Source organism: Artibeus jamaicensis, unplaced genomic scaffold (assembly GCF_021234435.1).
Source record: "Artibeus jamaicensis isolate MK-2021 breed Jamaican fruit bat unplaced genomic scaffold, CSHL_Jam_final contig_1127, whole genome shotgun sequence".
In the NCBI taxonomy this organism is placed as follows: Eukaryota; Metazoa; Chordata; class Mammalia; order Chiroptera; family Phyllostomidae; genus Artibeus; species Artibeus jamaicensis.
In genome coordinates, this window is record NW_026521219.1 from 4,035,523 (window position 1) to 4,061,747 (window position 26,225).

The following is a 26,225-nucleotide window of genomic DNA, read 5'->3' on the forward strand; positions in this document are numbered from 1 at the left end:
ATTGGCTGCTTTCTGTACCTGCCCTGACTGGGGACCAAACCTGCAACCCAGGCATATGCCCTGACTGGGAATCAAACCAGCGACCTTTTGGTTTACAGGATGACTTACAACCAGCTGAGCCATTCCAGCTGGGGCAGTTGTCTTTTTCACATTGAGACCAGTTGACTAAATTGAATGGTTGCTAAAAATAATTATCTGCTTGTGAAATTTAAGTTTTTGTTTCTCATATATAATGTCTATATCACTCCAGAGATTTTTCAGGTTATTCCCAACTTTCTTGACCATCTGTTCCTAAGGCATGTATGCAGTTGGGCATATGACCTCTGTTAGATAGTATCTGGCATCATCAGCTCCTGTTTGCAGAACCAGTATTTTGAAAGTTAACTGAAGCCAAGATTGATGTGTTTTTTCCTAACCAATTATGCCTTTTAGTTACAAAGCCATTAAAATTAACCATATATAAATATCGTTATTATTAGTATAATATATGTGAAAGAAGGAAACAATTTGGAATAAGAGTTTAAATTTGATATTTTTATATTTCTCATCAACCAGAATTATCACTATTTTCCCTTAGACTTGAGTATAACTAATAGCTAACTTACCTTGACATTTTCATTAGTTATTAAAATCTCTATTACTTTCCTTTGTCTCCTGTAAAAAGGTTATTTTCTAGAATTTCTTACTTTTTACCCGACTCCAGGAAACATTTTTGGGAGCCTTCACTGAATTTTAGATTAGTAGTCTGAGAGTTTAGGGTTTCCCCATCATTTCCCTTCCATAGTTAGGTGTAGAAAAGAGAAAAATGTGGTCCTTTGTGTCCTAGCTTGACCAGTAAACCACAACTAATTGCTAACTCCCTTTCTACCCACAAGGAATCTTATAAACCTTATGGGTGAATTTTTTAAAATCCTCTTAAAGCCACAGTTAAATTCCAAATTTAAAGGCAAACTTCAGTTGTTCATTAAACATTTAGCACATTAATATTCTAGGTAATAGTTAGCATATGTTGTTTTGTAAAATCTGGGACGAAGTGGTCACCACAGAACTAAATTAGTTCCTGTCATTCAGTGATTGGACTAGGCCTAGAGCATCCTATGAACTAAATCAAACTCTTTAGTAATGGGGTGAGTAAAATAGTCTAGATGAGTAATATAAATGACCAAACCTTGGGCTGTAGGAATAGACCTGGGAGAGTAGGTTTCATAATAAGCATCAACAGAAGAAGGCCATTGAGCTAGAGGCTTTGGGACTCAGCTCTCTGTCTGTGATGACTTGGTGGCGATATCATGAGCCTGCAGAGCATGTGAGAGGGGAAAGTTTTCTTCTAGGCAAAGAGAAGTCAGGAAAAACAGTCTTGATTTTGGATGTGTTGAGTTTGAGATGACTGTGGGATGAGAAGATGTATTTATTAAGATGTATTAGAGAAATATGGGTCCTGTAGAGATCAAGGTATATTTTGGGGTAGAAATGCAGATTTGGGAGTCCTGGTTATATAGAGAATGGGAAGTATTGATTGCTGTTTTGTTTCTCCTGTGAACCTTGCTTGGTTTTAAATGAAAGTATAATTAGAAATTTTTATACTTCTGTTCAGACATATGTCGCCAACATTCTGATTGCGGTGAATCCATACTTTGACATTCCTAAAATATACTCCTCAGAAACAATCAAGTCGTACCAAGGAAAATCTCTTGGGACAATGCCACCTCATGTCTTTGCAATTGGTGAGTGATTTCATTGCATCATAGTTTTTTTCCCTTACATTATACAAATTTACTCAGTTTTTTGTGGGTAAATAGAAGATACCATGAAGTGAATATGTATTTTGGAGAGCCTGTATGCATTTTGAAGTTGTCGCCATTATTAGGAGCCTGTATTTTACAGATTTTAGGAAGAATACTGTAAAAATAGTCTTCCTTTTAGGAAAAATACCTTTACAGCCAAATCATGGGGCAGTATGTCATTATCTTTATTAAGTGCCTGTGTCCACTCAGTTGAAAGTAGGACATAATAAAAGCTGACCTCATGGTTCTTTTTGACTCAGCACAATCAGCTCCAGCCTAAAAGTGTCCTCCTTTATAGCTTTGAGGCCCAGCCAGGCCTTCTGCTGTCCCCCAGGTCATCACTTGTGAGTATGTCCCTTGGGCCAGACATAAGCTGTAAGAGCACATGTCTTCCAGGCCTTATGTGCATCAGGACTTTATAAAATTTAAAGGGCTGAAAACGGTGTGTGCTTCATATCCCTGGGGAATCTGTGTGGGAGGTCAGCAGTGTCTGTCTTTGCCTTTCTCAGGCTCTATCTCATCTTTATGAACTTGTAGCTCTGAGGAACAGAGAGATGGAGTTACTGCCCCCAACTCCCAGGCTGATAACTGCAGATATAGAGATGTTAGCTAACTCTTTCAATCCAGACATAACCAGGAGTTAAGTGATGACATGTTTTGGTCCTGATTCTTAGTGCAGCTGTGTCTCTTTGGGCTTTCACTCCATGCCTGTGTTTTGGCCTAATCAGGCTTCATGCACTTCCAGATTTAGCTGACTTGTGTGTACTGGGTACTGTTGTGCAGACTGAGTATGTTAGCCAAGGCCAGTGCAACAGCAGGTTGACCTTTGATTCCAAGATGCTGTGACAGGCATTGGTGTGTTTTCTATCAGCTACCAAAATGGTACATAATCCTTAGAACATAAAAGTGAGCAAGCATTTCACTGGAGAGAAGTTAACATGTTTAAAGTAAATAAACTGGCTTTTATTTTTAGTTGTTTACTGCTAAGAAGATATTTATAGTGATTCCACAAAAGTCGGTGGAAAGATGGCTGAAAAATTGGTCATGAGGATGGGTATTCACTTGCAAGTAGTTTGCCTTTGGTCCTTAGATAAAAGCCATTTGTAAAGCCTTCTTCATTGGTGGGGGTGTCGTGTGTCTGAGGTGAGAAATAGTTGTCTTCATAGGACTAAATTGGCTGGGGTTCAATTTTTAATTAAAATTGTTTTTTTTTAATTTTTTTATTTTTAGATTTTATTTATTTATCTTTAGAGGGGAAGGGAAGAAGTGTGGGAGAGTACATTAATGTATGGTTGCCTCTCATGGGTCCCCCGCTGGGAACTGGCCTGCAACCCAGGCATGTGCCCTGACTGGGAATTGAACTGCAATCCTCTGGTTTGCAGGCCCATGCTTACTCCACTGAGCTACACCAGCCAGGGCTAAAATTGTTTTAATTTGAGACCACTTTAACAGAATTAAATCATACTCAACTTATTAGTGTAGTTTCAAAATTTAAGACAGTTTGTAGCATAAGTTGTTGGAGTATAATGAAGATAATTAAAAATTATATGTATACATAATTGTGAATCTGAATAAATTAAAGCAGTTAATTTTGCTTATTCTTGAAATGCTGATAAATATTGTAAGGTATTTAAAATTAATAGTATTAAAAAAACACAGTTCTTTTTTGCAATTATGTATTTTTTTCTTCCAGAAGAATTTTTGGTTACCAGATTTTTTTTTGGTTTCTTAATTGATACTGTGTTAATTTTTCTCTGAGGACTTCATTAGTTATTCATAGTAAGCATATTTTATCTCTGCAGATCTTCTCTGGTACTGGGAGAAACTGAGCCACAGCTCATAGTATGGAGACATTTTAAAACAAACATAAAAGTTGTTTGGCTTTCATATTATTTAGCTGTCAGGATAATAAACTAGCCATTTAAAGTAAATACTTTAGGAATGTTTTGATACTTCTGAATGATTTTATTTAAAAATTCTACTAACTGTTATCACACATTTATAATTTATTTAGTAGCAAGTTCTCCTTCATAATAAATGAGTTATCTGTCACTTACTAAATCTTTATTTAATGCATTCTCCATCATTAATGTGTTATTTTGACCCCAGCTGATAAGGCTTTTCGAGACATGAAGGTGCTCAAGATGAGTCAGTCCATCATTGTATCTGGAGAATCAGGAGCTGGCAAAACAGAAAATACAAAATTTGTTCTAAGGTGAGAAATACTTAGGTCAGCCAGAATAATTTAAACAGGTTTATGTATTTTTATTGAGGTAAAAATGTGTAATGGAATTTATATATTAACCATTTTTAAGTGTACAGTTCAGTAGTGTTCGGTTCACATTGTTTTTCAGCCAATCTCCAGAGCTTCATGTTGCAACACTGAAACGAGATTCCTGTTAAATGGTTTCTCACTTCCATCTCCCTCAGCCCTTGACGACCACCCTTCTGTTTTCTGCTTCTATGATTTTGATTGTTCTAGATCCTCTCATATAAGTGAATCATACAGTGTTTGTCTTTCTGTGACTGGCTTATTCCACTTAGCATAATGTCTTCAAGGGTCACGTATGTTGTAGCATGAATCAGAATTTCCTTCCTTAGTAAGGCCAGATAATATTCCATAGTATGTATTTATCAAATTTTGTCCATGGGCACTTGGATTGCTTCTTGTGACCTCTTAACTCTTGTGAATAGTGCTCCTATGAATGTGTTATGAACTAAGATACAGATATCTCTTTGATATTGATTTTAACAGGCTGACTTTGAATTCTTTTGCGTGTTTTATGACACAGTTTAAAATAAGGGGCTTTATCCCTTTGAAAAAACAGACATCTTGGACTTCTGCCAAGATGGAGGCATAGGTGGAGACACCGTGCTTTCTCATACAACCAAGTTTAGAGACAATAAAATATTAGCAACAGAAAAAATAGCCAGAACACAGAAAATCGAACTTTTTGGAAGTCTGGCAACAACGAATGCTTCAGCCGGACCGGCGCAAACAGACCAAAAATGGCTCAAGAAGATCTCAAAGCCCTAGAGCCCATAACTCTAAAAGATGAAGAAATAGCAAAACTTTCAGATGCACAGTTCAAAACACTGGTGATCAGTATGCTCACAGAACTGGTTGACTTTAGTTACAAATTAGAGGAACATACGAAGGTTAAACTAATTGAAATGAAAGGAATTGCACAGGAAACCAATAGTAATGAAAAGGAAACTGGGACTCAAATCAAGGGAGTGAACTAGAAGGAAGGAAAAAATGACCAAACAGGAAAATATGAAGAAACAAAAATTCAAAAAAGTGAGGAGAGTCTTAGGATCCTCCAGGACATCTTTAAACGCTCCAACATCCGAATTATAGGGGTACCAGAAGGGGGAAAGGAAAAGCCACCAGTGGAAAACTTATTTGAACAAATAATTAAGGAGAATTTCCCCAATCTGGCAAAGGAAATAGACTTCCAGGAAAGCCAGGAAGTTCAGAGAGTCCCAAAGAAGTTGGACCCAAGAAGGAACACACCAAGGCACATCATCATTACATTAGCCAAGATTAAAATGAAGGAGAGAATCCTAGAAGCAGCAAGAGAGAGATAAGGGGACAGTCACCTACAAAGGAGTTCCCATCAGAGTGTCAGCTGATTTCTGAAGAGACCTTACAGGCAAGAAGGGGCTGGAAAGAGGTATTCCAAGTCATGAAATCCAAAGACCTACAACCAAGATTACTCTATCCAGCAAAACTTTCATTTAGAATGGAAGGACAGATAAAGTGCTTCTCAGATAAGATCAAATTCAAGGAGTTCATCATCACCAAGCCCTTATTATATGAAATGTTAAAGGGACTTATCTAAGAAAAAGAAGATAAAAAATAAGAACAGTGAAAGGACAGCAAACTCACAGTTATTAACAACCACATCTAAAACAAAAGCAAACTAAAAGGACAGCTAGATCAGGAGCGGAAACATAGAAATAAAGATTACATGAAGGGTTAGCAACAGGAGTGGGAAGAGGAGAAGGGGGGAGAAGGTACAGAAAATAAGTAGCATAGACAGTAAATAGAAAATAGATAGGGGGGAGGCCAAGAATAGTAAGGGAAATATAGAATCTAAAGAACTTGAGACACATGGTCATAAACTAAAGGGGAGGAATGGTGGGGGAGGGGTGTGCAGGGTGGAGGGGAATGAAGGGGGGAAATAGAACAACTGTAATGGCATAATCAATAAAAATTTTAAAAAAAAAGAAAAGAAAAAACAGACATCTTATGTGGAAGCTAAGCCATAGATTGAAAACGATTTCCGACCTTATTTTCTTGAGGATACTGGAGGAGATCAGTGCTGGTTGGTCCTTCAAAATCCAACCTTTACGGGTTGTCCCCGATATTCCCCTGCTGTTGGCATGGTTGAAACCCTTTTCTACATAAAGCTTATGACGATTGGCCTTATTTCTACCTCCTCACAACCCTCCTTCCAGGAAATTCTTTTTGCAGCTATCAAATTAAACTCTTTACTTTGTTTAACATCATAGCATTTTAAATACTTCTTAGAGTTTAAAACTTTCAATTTACATCCTTATAAATGGGGATGTAAAGTCTAGTGTTGAAGCTACTACTGGGACCAGGGAGTGCATTCTGAATTCTCACCAGTGTTGTTCTCACTGTGTTGTTACACTTCTTAGTTGATTGCTGCACGGTCAGTCTCTTAATTCAGTTTTTCTTTTTTGTGCAAATATATATATGCTATTTAGAGTTATTTATGTGTTACCAATTTGAGTTTGTTTTTGCCTGTTATGCATATGCATTTCTGCTTAAATGAATGTTTCCTAATACTCTTGGAATTCTAAGTTGTTCAATTTCTTTTTCTCCTGTATGTAATAGTCATAATGAATCTCTGGTTAATATACATCTTTGAAAATGAACACATAATTAAGAAACTATAAATGTATAGTGTAAACTTATATTGTAAATCCGAGGTTACTCTGTTTTGAAATGTGCCAGGCAAGTAGTTGTTCTATCATGTTTTATCCTGCACTGCAGCAGCACGAAGAGCGGTAACTTCCTAGTTGTTCAGTGGCGGATCAGTGTGTCTTTGCCTCCATAAAGATTGAATTACTAGGCTGTTACAAAAGGCTTTGGAATCTCGTGCAGAAATGGATACTCCTGTGTGAAGTGTGTGGTGTATTTGAAACTCAGTAGTTGGGTACAGTGAGATTATTTCTCAAAACAGTTTAAAAAAATGCTGATTTAGATGTTCAGGTCAATCCAAATAGAATTTTAAATGTTTAAAGAGTTATAACAGAATAATTATATTTAAATATAAATCTGTAATTTTTAAATAACCAGTTACTACATTGATCCAGATTCAAATTTGACGTGTTAAACAATATTAAAATTATAATGTGTACATTATTATTGTCATCTAAATTTTTATATCCTATATTTTAAACAGATATCTGACTGAATCCTATGGAACAGGTCAAGACATTGATGACAGAATTGTGGAAGGTATCGTTAATTTTAAAAATTCTTATTTTATATTAGGTATATACGAGAATCCTCTTAAGTGGTCTGGAATGTTCTCCTAGAGATCTAGAAGACTCTGTCTTCTACTAATCTTTGCTCAGTTGTCATGTTCTCTTTCACTTAATGTCTGTTGTTACCCCTCCCCTCCACCAATGTAAGTGCTAAGAGGACAGGAATTTTTACATACTCCAGACCCCTGGAATAGTCCCTGATACATAGTGTATGCTCCATAAATATCTGTTGGATGAATGAAAGAAATCCAGGAAACTCTTTGGCCTTCTGTTTTTACCTTGCTGGTTTTTTAAAAAAGAGAGAGCAAGAGAGTTATTCGGAATTGAGATACTTTTTTTTGCAAAATCATTTTAACAGAAGAGTACAATTGGAAGATGAGAATCTATAAATTGATTTCCCGAAGCTCTATGCTTGAATATCCTTAGAAACCCTCTTTGTACCCCAGTTTGGAGACTTCTGGTCTAGGCTCACCATCACATTGAATCTGTACCACCCTTCTCCATCATACATTCCTTTCTGGTCTCACCACTTAACTGTACTTTGCTGTGTATAATGTGCACGTTTTTGCCCACATTTTTGAGGGAAAAATAAGATGTGCATCATATCATACATGGGTAGTTCTAATTTTGTATCTATATAAATGTTACTGATTCTGTAATTTATGCTTATGTGTTAAAAATGTGACTCGGGAAAACAATAGTGATATCTGTGTGCAAAATGATAACCTGGAATGTGATCATAGATTTTGTTTTTAAATATTAAAAAGTTGAATTAAAAAATTAAAACAAAAGGTTATTTTCCTGAAAGTGTGGGGCAAAAACATGGTGGCACATTATACATGGGAGTGTGTTATACATCGCCAAATAAAATCGTGGTTTCCTTGTAGTTTATTAGGCCGTTCTGGACACTCTTCCTCCTTCCGCTTTCCTCATTGTCCCCTACTAGGCACTCAGTAAGTGTTTTAATAATATTGATGATATTAACATAATGTGGGATGTATTGGGCATTATCTGGTTTGCTTAATATCTGTGTGTAACTTAAATCTTAACAGAATGAGGTAGGTACTATTTTATCCCTACTTTACAGATAAGAAACTGAGGTAGAAAGAATTTAAATAATTTGCTGAAGCCATATGGCATGTAAGTTCTGGAAGTGAGATATAAACCCAGTCATCTTAACTATCTGCTATATATACTATGTAACACTATATATGTACTATATAGATGCACTATAAGTGCATCTTTTAACATTCTTGACAATTTAGTGAAGAATTTCAGTTGAACAGCAGTGAATTAAGGGCCTTCTGCATTCATGCATTTTGCTAATAAATATTTTTAAAGTGTGCATCAATAAGGTTTTATATATTTTTGATATAAACAACTTGTTAGTTTTACTTACAATTCTCATGGTGATATTATGACACACCCAGGTATGAAGATTTCATAAGTAGTTCTATATTCATTTTAAAGTACCTACTTTAGTGAGGAAATCACCCTTTAAAGTTGAATAAATAATAAAAAACAAATTATGGGTTAACTCAATAAAATACTGACTAGTATTCTGATTTGTTTACTTGAGGTGCAAACTTGCTTGAGAAATGAATATAAGTCTGGTTTCTTCCATGGTGTATTGTTGAGAAAAGTTAGAAGGTATTATTTCAAATGTTTCTAATGCCCTTTACTACAGGATAGTAGATATTAACTGGAAGGACATAGAAATCTTTTGATGGGAGTGACTGTATCATTAATAGCATTAATATAATTTTCTGATGGAGAGGACCTAATGCTATTTTTGGATACTTTATTTATATATTAAATCTTTCAGTAAAAACTGGTAATGGAGTCAGGGAAACCTGTAAGTAAGTCCCTTTTTTGTCAGTAGCCAGTTATGTGGCCTTCCACGAGTCAGTTGACCTTGCTGGACATCAGTTTTCTTGCCCATCTGAAAGATGGGGTACATGTGCTGACACTTCTTTTGGCTTTACATATTTTCTCACTTATCTTGAGAAAAATAAGAAAAAACTGAGGAGTGATCTTTAAAAGGGTACAGAGACTAAGTAAGCTTTCTGCTGTGGATCAAACAAGAGAAATGGACTTTAAAAGGTTTCATAAAAAATATTCTAGCAGTAGACGTTGTGAAGCAGTTTGTGAGGTTGATAGAGGACATGAGAATAACATTGACACTGGTATGTTTATAGCTGAGACTCGTGAATGCAAGAGTGGATGCTAGTAATCTTTTTACAGTCGTGTGGATGTGTCTGATTATAAAATAAAAACAATTAAAATTTACATTTGTTCATTGGGATTTGAAAACTATTGTTCTTAGAACCTTTGGTAGGTAATTCTGTAGACTAGTTTGTTTTGTTGGATGTGCTTGTAAAAATGGTAAACCTGGAGGTTTTAATTCATGTATAAAATATTTTAGACAAGTCAACTAGTAATCTGTTGCTTGTAATTTGTCACGAGGTTTGCTGATTTTTGTATTATAATTACTACTCTAGTAGGGCTGATATACTTGTGAAAATCTTAACATTTTTAGGGAGAAATTTTAAAAGTTGAGTTACAAATTTTGTAACCTAGTTACCTAAAATTTAATCTTTCTATGAAATTTACATTTTTAATATATTTTAAGTCATTTTCCCATCTTGTATGTTAATAAGGCATGAGTATAATGGTAGTCAATAAATATTTGTGGGATTTGACATTACATCTGAATTTTTATTGTTGATATTTTAAAGAACTTTTTAAAGTTATATTGTTTTGTAAATTTTCTTTATATGATAATTTTTTCATGGAATATTTTCATTTCTTTTTCAATAGCTAACCCACTCTTAGAAGCCTTTGGAAATGCAAAGACTGTTCGCAACAATAATAGCAGTCGATTTGGAAAATTTGTAGAAATACACTTCAATGAAAAGGTGAGAATGAGTTTGGGAATGATATGGTTGGGAGGGTTTTTGAAAAATACAAGGGTCTTGATAGAATTGGTGCTGTTCTTGACCTCATGGTAAATTTCTTTAAGTTTCTCTCTGTTACTTTAGGTAGCTGGCAGAATATATATGTTCGCTATGACCTCTGTAGACACTTTAAACTTACATTTAATGATCTGTTTTTCCCCTTTATTTGATGTATAATTACAACCTTTTTGACAGGTATTTATTAGATGAGATAAATACTTTAACATTTGTAGGTTATACTTTAAAGCTGAAATGCAAAAATGTGTTTTCTCTCTTTTGTTTTTTAGAATTCAGTTGTTGGAGGATTTGTTTCACATTATCTTCTAGAGAAATCTAGGATCTGTGTTCAAGGAAAAGAGGAAAGAAATTATCATATCTTTTATAGGTTGTGTGCTGGTGCTTCTGAGGATATTAGGGAAAAACTTCATTTGAGCTCCCCAGATAATTTTCGGGTAGGTTGAATAAAAACATTTCATACAAGATTTGCAAATTGAATTGCCTTCAATTATAAAACTAATTTTAGTGGATTTTGATAGTTTTATGTAACTTACATTAAATTTAGTGTAATGTGATGAAATGTCTTTTGTACTAAGTAGATCTGGGATTCACTGCTGACTTTATGATACTATATGGGAATTATGTAAGGGAACTGAAAAAAGGGTCGATGTTAAACCCATTATCAATTTAAGCTCAATAAGAAATTTATAATAGTTTTGTAATGCTGACTTTAAAGTTACCTTTTTACTTTTGTAAAAAAAAAAGTTTGACCACTGAGTTAATATCAATAAAGTACCCATGATTCTCTTCCTTAATTCAGTTCAAAAACAAATATTTATTGCTTGCTCAGTGAGTGTCAGATATTGTGCCAAGGTTAAAAAGATAAATGAGACATCCCCCCACACACAGAGTCTAACTGACGTGTTGGAATAATAAAAAGAGGTGAGCATAGGATGCTGTGGGTTTTGGAAAAGCTTACTGGAACCACTGATGCTTGATCAGAATCCTGCAGTACTTTCAAGTGTTAACTAGAGAAGGAAAGGTGCAAAGGGTATTTCTGGTAGATGCAAAAAGATGAGCAAAGAAAGGCAGAAACAGTGGGGCAGGAAATGGTAGGAGGTGAGGCTTGAGAGGTTGGACTGACTTCTGTAGTTAACAAGGAGCTATTGAAGGGCTTTATGTAGACAGCTGGATATCAGGTCTATACTTACTTCTGGCTTTAAAATTGAATTGGCTTTAAGGGGTACAGAATGGGATGGATCGAAATGGCAACCATGGGTAAATTGCTTGGGAACCTATGGCCGTAGGTTCAAGTAACAATTGCTTAGTGCCTGAATTTGGTTTATTGATTGGAAGAATGTGCAGAATATTAGGAGATAATATTGATTGGACATGGAGACTGACTATGGGAGAAGGGACTCCTATAGAGAGAAGGGAGAGTCTGGAATAATTATCCAAAGTTTGACTAGGGAAACTAGATAGATGGAAATGCCATACTGGGACCAGGTAGAAGATTTAGCATATAGGATGAGTTCAGTTTTGGAACCTATGGCTCACCTGAGCAGACATGTTTAGAAGACCAGTATGTATACTAATCTGAAGTGTCAGTACTAGAATGTCAGGCTTGGGAGGTGCCGGTGTTCTGGTGGTAGATAAAACTATGACAGTGAGTAGATGAGATTGTTCAGAGAGATTGCATGATATAGAAAAGCAAAGGATGATCAGATACAAGTTGCCCAAGAAAGATAGCTCCAGTGTAGTTGTAAGGGAAGTACAGGGAAAATCATGAGTGCCAAGAATCACAAGCCAGTTGAGTTTCAAGAAGTATAAACAGGGGATGGTCAACATAATTTACAAATTGTCAGCTATCCAATAGTGTCCCTATGAGGGATATAGGGGAGTTATGGGGTGGGGGTTAGGAGGGTTGGGAATGTAGTTTGTATAAACTTTTCCAGGTAACTTTAATGGCCCTCTTTGGACAGGAATCTTCCATTTGAGAAACATGACACACTATTATATATATATAAATTATTGTTCAGTGTGTGCATATTTGTGTTTGCAGCTCAGCTTCTCTTTATTTTTTCTATTAGTTTCTTTCAATGTGTACATGGAAAATTTTTAAATTTTATTGTTTTAAAATGCTGTATAACTGCATCTATTTATGTATTTCTAAAATGTCCAACCTTCTCTAGAACTCCCCAAATTAATAGGGACTTGCAGTTAGTTACCCACATTATCTTCATGAAGGTAGAAGAGACATATCTCTACAATGATTTTTAGAAAAGGAACATAAATTACTGTGAATAATATGAAATGTAATAATGATGATGTGGCTTTTTCCTCAGTGAGTTAATGGTAAAGTGATGAAATGAGGAGTCTTCAGAGCATAGTTTGTGCATGTCTCAGAATATGCTGTATTTCTTGACACAGAGGTGGGCGTCCTAAGAGTGCAGCTACTGAAATTCTTTATCAGGCCAGAGAGTGTCCTGCCTCTGTAGTGTGAGCTGGGAGGCGTGATTTCCTCTCTCATAAAGAATGTGTGTTAGGGAGACGAGAGGAATAGCATTAGCATTACTTTTCATCCAGACACAACTGCTGTCTCGGACGTTCCTCCCAGGCATGTGTACATGCATCTCTGTATTCCTTCCCCAAATGAGTATACCTCACAGTGATTTGAAAGTCTATTGGTAATGTCATCAGGCTTTTCTGAAGTTTACAGAAACTTTAGGTGAAGTTGTGAAGACAGAGAGGACCCCTGCTGCATGGTGAACACTTTCAAAGTACTTTTTTTTGTCATTGCTCTATCCAAATCAGTATGTAAAGAATTCTAGAGATACATGTGTTTAAGAAAAATTGTATTAACTACCCATGTATTTTGTAAAATAAAAGGTTTAAAATTCTTAGATTTTTCAAAAATTTCAAATATTTTCGCACATTTAATGAAACATTTCTTACAATCATGCAAAGATCCTTGAACATAAATAAAGCTTGGATAGAATGAGAATGGATGGCAAGAAGAGTTACAGCTTTTTATTTATAGAAAGGTAGGAATAAACAAGTATTTTTTATAGATTTTAATACTAAGCCAAAAGCCAAATAATAAAACAGTTGGGATGGGTGGATAAACCTCTTGCTAGCAAAGAAAACATATGCTTGGGCTCTGTATTTAAGCTACATTTATCTTACTAAATACTAGAGATCATTTTTGAAATAGTTAATTGAAAATGTTAACCAGTATTATTCCTTCTCTCTTCCCAAAGATTCTGGGATAGGAAAAAAACTCATTAATATTATTTTCTGGTTCTAACCAGTTTTAATACTTCATTATAATGGAGGGGGAAAGATAGATGGTTTGCTCATCTAAAGTATTCATTTACTCCAAAATTCAAAATTTACTATAATTTTTCTTGGTATCTATATGATGTCATATATTTAATCTTGGAATTCTTGCCATGATGTGTGGATACCTAGTGACCTGATTTAAGAGAGGGAGGGATGAGTTTTAAGATTTTCCTTTTTGTTCCTGGTGTACTTTCTTCCTGCCCCCTCCCCTTCCTCCCCAAAAGGTGGGTAACAGATTCCCTTTGAAACCCGTGCAGTGTTCTTTTCTTCTCTGCTACGATTTGATAGTTGAAAGCTCATGGCCTTTAAAAGGCTTCTGGGCAACAAAGTAAATGCTTGAGATAAAAGCTGTAATTGTTATTTGAATAACTATGAAGGTTTGTATAGCAAGTACTGTAATTTATGTATCATCATTGTTAACTGTCAATAAATATGAAAGGCATATTTTAGAGAACTGATTCTAAAAATCAAAAATTAAAAAAATTCAAGGGTATTTGTTAATTAGTTGGAATTTAAAATATTACTGGAAAAGTTAAACCACACTCTGTTGTTCTTTATTTGAGACTCTTTACATATTTAGTAAGAAGATGATTTTCATTATTATCTGTACTATGTATCAAGATATTTGACAATGGGAATATTTAAAATTACTGTCCTTTAAATATAGAAAAGCTTTATAGTATTGATTTTTATGTTAATCATTTAATTCAGTCTACCTCGATGAATTGGGATTTTTCACATCCCTGGTGTGATTAGTAGGAGTGAAATACTTATATAGAAATACCTATTTTAATTGAAAAATTGAGTGATGCTTAGGTTATGTTTAGAAATTCTTTATGATCAACACTATTTGGTAAGTTGTGTTGTCTTCTGTATTACTTTCCGGAGGATATTTGTTAATTACATTTTACATTTCTTTGTCATAGTATTTAAACAGAGGCTGCACTAGATACTTTGCTAACAAAGAAACTGACAAACAGATTTTACAAAACCGAAGAAGTCCTGAGGTATAGTAGACTATTTTTTAAAATTAAAATCTTTAATACAAAAATTTTTTTGCCTAAAGATACAGTTTTTATTTTGGAGCCCAAATAATATTTCTTACTTTTAGGCTTGTACTTATAATAACTAAAAATTCATCCAAGTCTCTTTGAGTGTATATAATACTTTACACCTGTGTTGGCATCTGCAGAAGCTGTAGGTTCCGGCTCTTCTTGGTTAGGCCTCAGTACACTGCCCCCTCTTGTTTTTTCCCCAGCATGAGGGTGGTGAATTGCCTAAGAATTATTGTTTGCTAATATTTTTGAAACTTACTCTCATATTACCCACTTGGGATTAAGTATAAAGTATGTCCTTTATCATTGCTTACTCCAAGGCAGAAATGAGCTTTGTGTAGATACTGTAGATACTAAGTGGAGTAAGCATTATTGTGTGTGAATGGATGCTTACATATTGTTGTATTTCTTTTCAAAACATATTTCTATAATATATCATAAAAAGTTTTATATATAGGTCTTACTAAATTATTACATTTGTAAGCATAATTATTTATAATTATATCATTAAATATTATTAAAAAACATTAAATCCTTAACCTAAAAATCTATAACCTTTATAAATTTAATATATAATGTTTAAGTAATATGTGATACTATATCTACTGAAGGAGCTTAAATTATAAAATACAAACCAGGATTAATTATAGTAACTAGTCATACTGTCTTTATTAATTTCATTAAAAGATTGACATTGAGTACTTTTTTTCACTTTTTTTTATTGTTGTTCAATGACAGTTGTCCCCATCCCCCCCCTACCCATCCCCCACCTCCCACATTCAGTCCTCCTCACCCCCATTGTCTTTGTCCATGGGGCCTTTATACATGTTCCTTGACTTGACCTTCCCTCCCTTTTTAAAAATTGTAATTGTTGTTCAAGTACAGTTTTCTGCCCTTTACCCACCCTATCCCCTTCTTAATTGAACATGTTTTTATTGTACTCAGTTTTCAATGCTCCTGTATTTGAGTGTCAGATGCTTTTGACTCCTTTCAAAATGAGTGAGACGAATTATGTCTTCATTATATTCACAGAAACAAAGCATATGAAAACTCTCATTTATTTTGAATTCTAAACAGTTAATTTTTAAGTTAACATTTTATCATTTTAAACACAGATGTCTGAATAATAAATTGTGAACTTTAGTTTGTTATGTCCATGGTTGCAGCTTTTAAGAAGTAACATTAATATTTATTATGGTATCTTTCTTTGTCATGGTAACCTGTGTTTTCATAAGGCATCATCAAAATACAGAAATTATATTCTTTCCACCAAGATAATGGAGACATTTCCTTTGGCATGGATTAACCTGAGTAAAGAGGAAAGAAAAACTGGATTTTACTCTTTAAAGAGTAGCATGTACTCTTGGTGCTCTCCTGTGATGAGAATGGCCTCTTTCTGACCCTAGTGTCAGCATACTTTGTTAAGAATGTGTTCATGTTATTGAGTTCATGTATAAAATATATAAGTGAACAATGGATTAATATGTCTAAATTACTTTCTATGTCGTCTTTATCAGGAGGATGAGGTGATCATTTTGACTAATTAGAATCCTTTGTCTTGTTCCATTTGAGTGTCTGTAAGCTGTGTATAACTTTTAGGAGAATGCAGCATTTTTAGTCTTCCATAAAGGCAATATATTCATTAATATTTGATTAGAAACAGTTTTTAAATGAAGTAACCATTCAATTACAAGACTAAAAATTCTGCATGCTGTGTGTTTTCTATTAACTTTGGCTGCATCTGAATGTTTCCTTTGCTTCTTTTAAGACTAAAATTAAATTTCTTTATCTAGACATTTTCCAGAACCTTCACACAAACATTAAACATTTTAAAGAATTCTGTGGAAAGACAGTCACAACTTCCACTGGGAAGGCCTTGCTGGAAACTGGGAAGAAAAGAAACATCTCCTAGAGGCATCTTTAATGGCCAATTACTTTTCACGCTTTATTACCTAACATTTACTTTTGTTTCTTCATTCTAAGGTTCTGGAAAATTCCTAGTCCAACCTTTCAGTGTCCAGTAACTTTTATTTTTCTCCCTTTAGTTTTACAGGTCTTTTTTTTTTCCTTTCCTGAGTTTGTATTATAGGTTCTAAAAAATGAATACTTAGATTGCATGTTCTGTTAGGAGAGAAAGAGAATTCTCTCTCTTTTCTGGAATGTTTTCAGTCATTGCATAAATTCTTAAGGTGAGCATAATGCTTACTAATACATTCTACCTCATGTATACTTATGCAGAAAGGTTTAAAAAATAATTCTCAGGCCATGAAAATTATTAGCTTGTTCACCATTTCCTAGTTTGAATATTAATACAGTTGATGACAGTTAATTTAAAAGAGTATAATGCCGTGTCAGATTTAAAAAATTTTTTACAATTTTTTTGCTCATTTTTGTTTTGACCTGTGGTATATGTCAATTCCGTTCAACCACTAGTATTCCATTCTTTTTACTCAGTTTTTGTTTTATCTAATACCTTAGCATTATACTGCTTAATTAATGTAATTTAATTGAAAAACATCCCATTTCATTCTTTGACAGAAATTTTTATTGAGATAATTATAGATTCATATGCAGTTAAAAGAAATTATGCAGAGATCGTGTGTACACTTTGCCTAGCTATTTAGTTTTTGATTGCTATAATACTAAAGTTTTTCCATTGACACAGTTTATTTTTGCATGTTATACAGTACATCAGTAGACCTCCTGTATTTTTTTTAGTATACTTAAATAATGTAAAGTGCAGTTAATTAATGTCTTCTTATTTTATAGTACCTTAAGGCAGGTTCCTTGAAAGATCCTCTGTTAGATGACCATGGAGATTTTATTAGAATGTGCACAGCCATGAAAAAGATTGGTTTGGATGATGAAGAGAAGCTTGATCTGTTCCGGGTAGTCGCTGGTGTCCTGCACCTTGGAAATATTGATTTTGAGGAAGCCGGAAGCACTTCAGGTGTTCTTGTGGTTTTTGTTTGCTTTGTTTGTTTTAAGGAGGAGTAAAAAGTAGTTCTATCATTTCTTTGTCATATGTAAATTAAATCTGTGCACAAGTTTGTTAATACCCTGGAATTTCTAGAATATGTATTACATGATGAATTATGAAAATGGAGGCTACACATTAGTCATTATAAGTTCTGTTTTGAAGAGGTTAGTGATACTGATGAGGAATGAACTCACTTTATGAAGGACAAGTAACTGACTGCAAGGGTCATATTCAGTTAATTTTTCAACTGATATTATACTCGCCTAATAAGTGAACAGGATAATTCTGCACCATCTGTTAAGGTATTCTGACATTTTGGGGGTTTATTAATTTAAATTTGGGTCAGTTAATTAGGGCAATTGAATACATAAAAGAAGCCCATATATTTTATTACTAGAAAATAAAAACAGGTTGAGCTTTATGCAGATTGAAAAGAGCATTTAAATGCATACATGATAATAACTTTTCAACTGTAGTGGTTTAGTCTTACATAAAGAATAAGAATTTTTATATACTTTTAAGTTTGTTCTCTGAATACAGGGATTGGCAAATACGGCCCATGACTCAATCTGACCAGCTGCCTGTTATTGTAAATACAGTGTGGTTGAACGTGGCCACACCCAGCTTACGTCTTGTCTGTTCCAGCTTTTGTGCTGCAGTGGCAGAGTTGAGTAGTCATGCCAGAGAGACTGTATGGCCAGCAAAGCCTGAAATCGGACACTTTAGAGAAAAAGAATGTCGACTCCTACATAAATACACTATTTAAAAATATTACACTGGCCCTGGCTGAGTAGTTGTTTTGGTCAGAATGTTGTCCTGATGCTCCAGGGTTGTTGTGAGTTCGATCCCTGACCGGGTGCATACAAGAATTAACCAGTGAATGTGTAAATGGGTGGGGCAGCAAGTCGATGTCTGTCTGTCTCTCTCTCCCCCTTTCTCTAAAATCAATCATTAAAAAAATCTTACACCGGGTTAAGAAAATTTTAAGCATCATTTGATATTATAGTCAATAACATGGGCATTGGTATCAGATCCCAGAAGCTCTCTGAGCCTTGGTTTTTCATTTGTAAAATAGTGAAGAAGTAATCCATGAGAAGTGCTTTTAAAGTGTAGTACCTAGCAGTAGTGTGCATGTAGGGAAGGGGCATAAGAGTAAGGAAAAAGAACATTTTCTGTACTGCATTTCTTCATAACTATAGTCTAAACTTGATAAAGATAATGAGGTAGAGGAGGGGATATTACCTTCATTTTACACACAAGTGCAACCTGTGCACAAGTTAAGTAAAATGGTTATTAATGAAATTGTAGATGTGAGAGCTGGGTTCTACTCATGTGTTAATAACTCAGGTAATTGTCCCTCAAAGCCCCTAGTTACTGACCTTCCCAAGTGTCATGATCCATGAATGAGCAGATTTAAATAGACCGTCTTGATGACTTTTAGACTTAATGTCCTGTGTTGCTGTGAAGTCAGTAACATCAGATGTAACACAGTATAGTGTTTAGTAGCACATGGTCTTGAACCAGACTGTTCACCAGTAGTGACTGCCCTTGTGACTCTGGCCAGTTGTGTGCTGGGACAACAGTCCCTATCTTATGTTATAAAGAGGAATAAATGAGTTATATATTTGTAAAATGATGTAAATACTTATGTCTGGCACATAGTAATTGCACTGTATTTTTTTGAATAAGTAAAATAAAGATTCAGATTGCTCCCAGTTTAAAAGAAGAAAAAAAGCAAAACCAGGTATGTTCTTAGTGTGCGTTAAATTATTTATTAGTTTTTGAGGGATTTTAAAATGTATTTTGAAAATATAATTAGTGTTAAAACACATTTCATTTCCTCTATGTCATTGTTACACCATGAGAACATATGAGAGTTCTAAGTAACACCGAAAAAGTTTAGAATATGTAATGAACGCTTTGGAAGTGTTGCTAGAAGTGTTTCACCTCGTGTTATTTTCCTGAGCTAGAACATGCAGGTACATGTAGAGGATCATAAGGTGGCGCGATCTAGCTGGTGTGAAAAGCACTTACATGGTCAAAAGGCACATAGCACATATTTACATTATCTTTTATTTTTCTTCTTAAATGTTTTTCTGTTAAAGAGAAAGTGAGCAGCAAGCAGAGAGGGTTAGAATGAGGCAATAAATCAAAAGAATTAAAAGGTTGCTTTTCTCTTAATAGCTAAGATTTTATTATTCTTCATCCTTCTGTGGCCCTTCCTGTAGATCCAAATGGTTTCTTTCTAATTAGAGTTGATTTTTTTTCTCACTAGAGAGCTCAATTTTCGCATTTCCTCACAATCTGAAAACATTCTGAATATTTTAATAATTATTTTATTAGAAAATTTTTCTCTAATAGATTTTTAGAAGACACTGTTACTGAGAATATTTTTGTATGATGGAAATGCAAAAAATACCTTTTGGGACTTCTTATGCTTTTTAAGTTCCACATTAACAAACATTTTATTATAACAAAATAGTTTTTAAATGCTCAAAAACATTCTTCTTTGGAAGTGGGTCTAATAACATGAAAATCTCATAGTATTTTGCCTTTTTAAAACTTTTAAAACAAATCACTCTTTTCTTATGTTACCTTCATATAATTCCTGTAAAGTGTATCAGAAACTTTCCAAAGTAGTAAAAAAAGTATTTAAGTAAAATTAGTGAAAACTGGTGGTCATTTTTTTCAGAGTTATATCATTTTAGGTACTGCATATGTCTGTAGAAACTTGAAGTTTTCTGGACTCTCATGAATTTTAATAATAAGGCATTATATTTTTCCAGAGATTTAATATATTAACAAAGAGCTTTGTTTATTCCATAGTATTATGCAAGGGAAGTATACTTCTAAGAAATGGATCTTAAAAATCTGGCTAATGTTTATTAATTTCAAGTTAAAATATATTTTCATTAGGTGGCTGTAATCTGAAGAATAAGTCTACTCCGTCATTGGAATATTGTGCTGAATTACTGGGTTTAGATCAAGATGATCTCCGTGTAAGTTTAACCACAAGAGTCATGCTAACAACAGCAGGGGGCACCAAAGGAACAGTTATAAAGTAAGTTCCTTATCTCGCTGCTCTGTGAAAATGCTGCCTTGGGGTTTGTCAAGGAAAAATCTTTCTTTTTGAGAACACTGAGATTTTAAGTTAATCTCTATGTATGACTCATTCTTTTCATTATAATGTTCTAAAACATGTGCTTGATAGATCAAAATTCTGTGTATCTCACCACAATAACCCATCATAAAGATTAATACTGACTTCCATGTCTCTTTATTTCTTTTCTTCCTTTTTTTTCTCCACATTTTAAGACCATTTCATTTTTTTCCCCTCAACTTCTATTAGCTCAATATCTGTTTTGTTTGGTCTGCTTGAAAATAAAGTTTTTTAAAAAGTGTATTTTATTGATTTTGCTATTATAGTTGTCTCAGTTTTTTCTCCCCTTTATCCTCCTCCGCCCTACAGCCCCTCACCCTCCAGCATTCCCCCGCCTTAGTTCATATCGGTGGGTTGTACGTATAAGTTCTTTGGCTTCTCTATTTCCTATACTCTTCTTAAACTACCTTGTCTATTTTATGCCTATGAATTATGCTCCTTATTCCCTATACCTTCTCTCCCATTCTCCCCCTCCTCCTCCTCACTGATAGCCATTCATGTAATCTCCATTTCCATGATTCTGTTCATGTTCTAGTTATTTGCTTAGTTTTTAATTTTTGTATTTTAGGTTCAGTTGTTGATAGTTCTGAGTTTGTTGTCATTTTACTGTTCATAGGTTTTCATCTCCTATTCTTAGATAAGTCCCTTTAACATTTCATATAATAAGGGCTTGGTGATGATGAACTCCTTGAATTTGATCTTATCTGAGAAGCACTTGATCTGCCCTTCCATTCTAAATGATAGCTTTGCTGGGCACAGTAATCTTGGATGTAGGTCCTTGCTTTTCATGACTTCAGATACTACTTTCTAGCCCCTTCTTGCCTGTAAGGTTTCTTTTGAGAAATCAGCTGATAGCCTTATGGGAACTCCTTTGTAGGTAACTCTCTGCTTTTCTCTTGCTGCTTTTAGATTCTCTCTTTAATCTTGGGTAACTTAACCATGATGTGCCTTGGTGTGTTCCTCCTTGGGTCCAACTTCTTTGGGACTCTCTGGGATTCCTGGGCTTCCTGGAAGTCTATTTTCTTTGTCACATTGGGGAAGTTTTCCTTCATTATGTTTTCAGATAAGTTTTCCACTCATCGCTCTTCCTCTTCCCCTTCTGGCACCCCTGTGATTCGGATATTGGAATGCTTAAAGCTGTCCCAGAGATTCTTAAGCCTCTCCTCATTTTTTTGAGTTCTTGTTTTTTCATTCAGTTCAATTTGGATGTTTATTTCTTTCTTTTGTTCCAAATAATTGATTTGAGCCCCATTTCCTTCCTTTCACTCTTGGTTCCCTGAATATTTTGCTTTATTTCACTTTGGGTAGCCTTCATTTGTTCCTTCATTTTGTGACTGAGCTCAATCATTTCTGTGAGCATCCTGTGTACCAGTGTTTTGAACTCTACATCAGATAAGTTGTCTGCCTCCTTTTCTCTTAGCTCTTTTTCTGAAGTTTTGATCTGTTATTTCATTTGGGACATACTTCTTTGTCATGCCACACCTGTTGAGTTGTTAGTGGGTGGGGCCTTAGGTATTCCACAGGGCAGAGCAACCCTCTTTGCTGCACTGTGGTGCTGTCTGTGGGGGAGGGGCCAGAGAGGGAACAATGCAGCTTGATTGCTCAGTTCTAGCCCCACTTTCCAACAAACTCCTGTAAGGCTGGGGGTTTCTCCCACCTTTGCAACTCCCACAGATTTACAGCCAAAGGTTTGGAGTCTTTAGAGTCCCAGGGAGCCAGCCCGTCTTGCCCGAGTGGTCCTCTGCCTTTCTGCTCATTCCCTCTCTGCCCATCACCCTGTCTCTCCCCCTCCTACCAATGTGGACGAATGTTTCTTTAAGTCCGTGATTGTTGGAGTTCCATACAGACTGTTATTCTGGCAGTTCTGGTTATTTATTGTTTTTAAATTGGTTGTTATTCTTCTTTTGCTTGTGTGAGGAAGTGAAGTATTTCTACTTAGGCATCCATCTTGGCCGGACTCTTTAAGTTATTTCTTACAGATACAATGCATGACACAGATTTGGAATTTATAAGGTAAAAGAGAAGTTTACTTTTGTACAGCTATGAAAATACACAATGGGGCAAAAGTAGGTTTAAAGTTGTATGTGAAGCACACTTTATTCTTGTGTTATTAGTAATTAATTATTATACTATTTTCCATATGAACAACTGCAAACCTACTTTGGCCCCACCCTGTATGAGTTGATTATATATCAATATTTGTTTTAGATGACAGCTCTTTTTAAAAAAATTTTAGAACTATATATTTTGAGATATAATGTACTCTGAAGTGTGCAATTTAGCAATTTTTAGTATATTTACAAGGTTTTGCCATCATCACCATTACTTAATTTAGTTTCAGAAAATAAGTGATCATTTTACTTTAAAAGTGACTTTCCTTTCAAATGGTGTTTACTAAAATTTCTATTAAGTAGAACTTGCGTTAGTAAAACACTCAGCAGATGGAATTTCCCCTTATCTTAGGATTTTTCATTTACAGAAAATTACAAATGACAGGAAAATAAGAAGCTAGCCAGGATTTTTAAAACCCATAACCAAGAACATCTAGATTGTATCTGGGCCAATGTACACTTTTGACTCCGTATCCTATGTTTTAGGTATTTTTGTTTCCAGTACTGCAAAATAAAATTGATGTTCAGTAATTGTTCTGAAGTACTGTAACACCTTCATTTGTAGGGGAATAGTCAGACCCTTTATCCCTTCCTACCCAAGGCAGGCAATGGGTCTAGCAACATAGTTCAGTAAAATTTTCAACGAATTAAAATAAGGATTAAAAAAAACTTTAGCCATTCAGAAAATTGCACTTTCTGAAATATTACCAAGGTGTGCTTAGTCAGTTTCATTGCGAAGTGAATTCCAGATTATGCTACTCTAAAGAGAACCTCAGCAAGCAGGATTTATAGTCATGCGTTAGAGTGGCTTTGCTCCCTAGAGATATTTCTGAGGCCCAGGGGAAGGCTGGTAAAAGAAGTAAGTGGTGCTCGGGCGCCATTTCCTCCATTCCTGTTGTTCAGGGGCAGTTCTTTTACGTGTTTTTATGTGGAGTGTTCACGTAACATTCACTTCAGGAAAGGTTGCCATTGTAGGAAACACAAGTTGGAAAACCTCTGTTCAGAAGGGATTCAAGTGTCACTAGTGTCTGAATGACTCTTAAGGTAATGTCCAAATTTGACAGTGTTTTTTTTTTTTTTTTGCTGGTGCTCCCATGGTTCCCGTACTTATTTTTATGATAGCATTTAGCATGGTGTTTATAAATTCTCTTCTGTGGCAGTCTAGCTTCATCAGACTATCATCTTCTTGAGGATAAGGGTTGTGTGTCTTTATCTGCAGAATCTCATACTGTTACACCATATAGTTACTTATATTAAATCATAGAGTTGGACAGTTCAGATTTTAAAATGTAGACATTTTTCCTAGACAATGTTAAACAAATTACCAAACTTTTAAAGTTGTTCTGAATTAAACACAATTTCTTTTGTATGTAAGGAAAGTCAAAACAAAAATTATTCCTCTCAATAATTTCTTATATATTCAGCATGTACACTGAAGTATAGATTAAGGTTAAAATAATTTTGAGCCCGAAGGTCTTTTTCTCAATAATAGATTTTTTATATAGTTATAGATACTTTCTTTAGTTCTTATCTTGTACTACTCTACTTAGCCCCATTGGTCTGTACATATCCACAAATGACCTTTTGTAACTATTTTGTTCTTCACAATGAATATATTTAGATGTACTTAGATTTCGGATGTGCGGCGTTACTTTCACAGTATTCTGCTATGAAGAGTGTTCACGGAGATGGTTGTCTTTTACAGGGTACCCCTGAAAGTGGAGCAGGCAAACAACGCTCGTGATGCCTTGGCCAAGACAGTCTACAGCCACCTATTTGATCATGTGGTGAATAGAGTAAATCAGTGTTTTCCTTTTGAAACATCATCCTATTTTATTGGAGTCCTGGATATTGCTGGTTTTGGTAAGTATGTTTTTGTTTGTGAGTTTGTAGCTGTTAGATATTTTTCATTCAGTTTTATCACACATTTATAATTAAAAAACAACTTCTCCTTTTGTAATACCTTTTACTTGATGTATTTTCAGTTATATGTCCTTACCTAAATTTCATGATTTAAATAGGAAGTTGATTTTTTTTAAAAAAAGGAAAGACTCATGGATTTTGGTCACTCTGTTACTAAAATTAAAACATGGTGCTAGAAACCACTATACAGTGAGTCATCAATAGGTTTTTGGAGACTGTGATTTTAAGTGAAAAGATGTATAATGAAACCAGTTTTACCTTAGGCTAATTGATATTAATAAGAGTTAAGTTTCTAGGGGTATTTCTGGTCACAAGAACCCCACCAAACTCTTAAGTGAAGATCCCAAACGCTTCTATTATTAAACATTGAAATAAATGTGAACGATACACACATATAAGAAAGATGAATAAAAATAAGTAAGAATAATTTTCTAAACCACTCACTCTGCTTGAGGGGTGCGAGTGGCCAGAGCCTGTCCTGGTGCTCAGGATGGGAGGCGGGAACCCGCCCGGGAGAGGACGTCCCTCCGTCACTGGGCACCTGGCCCCCACCCACATGCCCTCAGTGTAGACAGGCCAGCCAACCTAATGCACACAGCCGTGGGATGTGGGGGGAAACCAGAGTATTCACAGAACCCCACATAGGCAGTGGTTAAATGCGCAGACTCCACACAGACGTTAGCCCTGACTGGGAATTCATTTTTTTTCTCATCAGTTATAACAAAATAATGTTATGCACCCCAGTTGAGTGGCTCAGTTCTTATGCTAAGAGTTATGTTACATTTTTATATCTTTTACTGTCGGAGTGTCAGCCCGTGCCCCAAAAGGTGTGGGTTCAGTCCCCATTCAGGGCACATGTGTAGGTTGTGGGGTTCGATCCCCAGTTGGGGTGCACATGAGAGGCAGCTGATCAGTGTTTTTCATATTGATGTTTCTCTTTCTCTCTCCCCCCTTCTTCCTCTTTTAAAAATCAATAAACATATTCTCAGGTGAGGATTAAAAAAATAATGTTATTTAAGAATCTACTGTAGTTAGGAGACATTTTTATACTCTTACATGAATGCAGGTGAGTAAAGGTGAAATTTTGAGTGCTACTAATAAAGAGAATTAAGTCATTAAAACCATTGAATACAGTTTAGAGGTGCAACTTGACCTTGCTTATAGGCCAAACTCATTACTATGTGCAAAAATTCATCATTAGTGTTCATTATTAACAGACATATACTTCCAGTTAGTGTCCACTGAATGATTAAGATATCAGGATAAATATTTGAGATCAGCTGCAGGGCTGTGCAACCAGAAATGGAATGAGTCACTGCCATCTGAGTGCTACTTTATCCTGAATGAAAGTGTGGTAAAAATGTCAAAGTAAATCTGACTTTTTAAATTGGGC

The 26,225-nt window shown here is 35.0% G+C and overlaps 1 protein-coding gene across 8 annotated transcripts in view; it reads left to right on the top strand.

Moving 5' to 3' along the window:
• MYO6 (myosin VI) overlaps positions 1 to 26,225 on the top strand; it is a 160,534-nt gene that overhangs the window by 83,121 nt on the left and 51,188 nt on the right. For all 8 annotated transcript variants that reach the window (XM_037132998.2, XM_037133001.2, XM_037133003.2 and 5 more), the window contains exons 5-13: positions 1,595 to 1,724; positions 3,894 to 3,999; positions 7,223 to 7,278; positions 10,128 to 10,225; positions 10,552 to 10,716; positions 14,530 to 14,610; positions 17,428 to 17,608; positions 20,555 to 20,699; positions 24,615 to 24,772. In XM_037132998.2, coding sequence (XP_036988893.2) covers positions 1,595 to 1,724; positions 3,894 to 3,999; positions 7,223 to 7,278; positions 10,128 to 10,225; positions 10,552 to 10,716; positions 14,530 to 14,610; positions 17,428 to 17,608; positions 20,555 to 20,699; positions 24,615 to 24,772 — 1,120 coding nt within the window. The remainder of the gene's footprint in view (positions 1 to 1,594; positions 1,725 to 3,893; positions 4,000 to 7,222; positions 7,279 to 10,127; positions 10,226 to 10,551; positions 10,717 to 14,529; positions 14,611 to 17,427; positions 17,609 to 20,554; positions 20,700 to 24,614; positions 24,773 to 26,225) is intronic.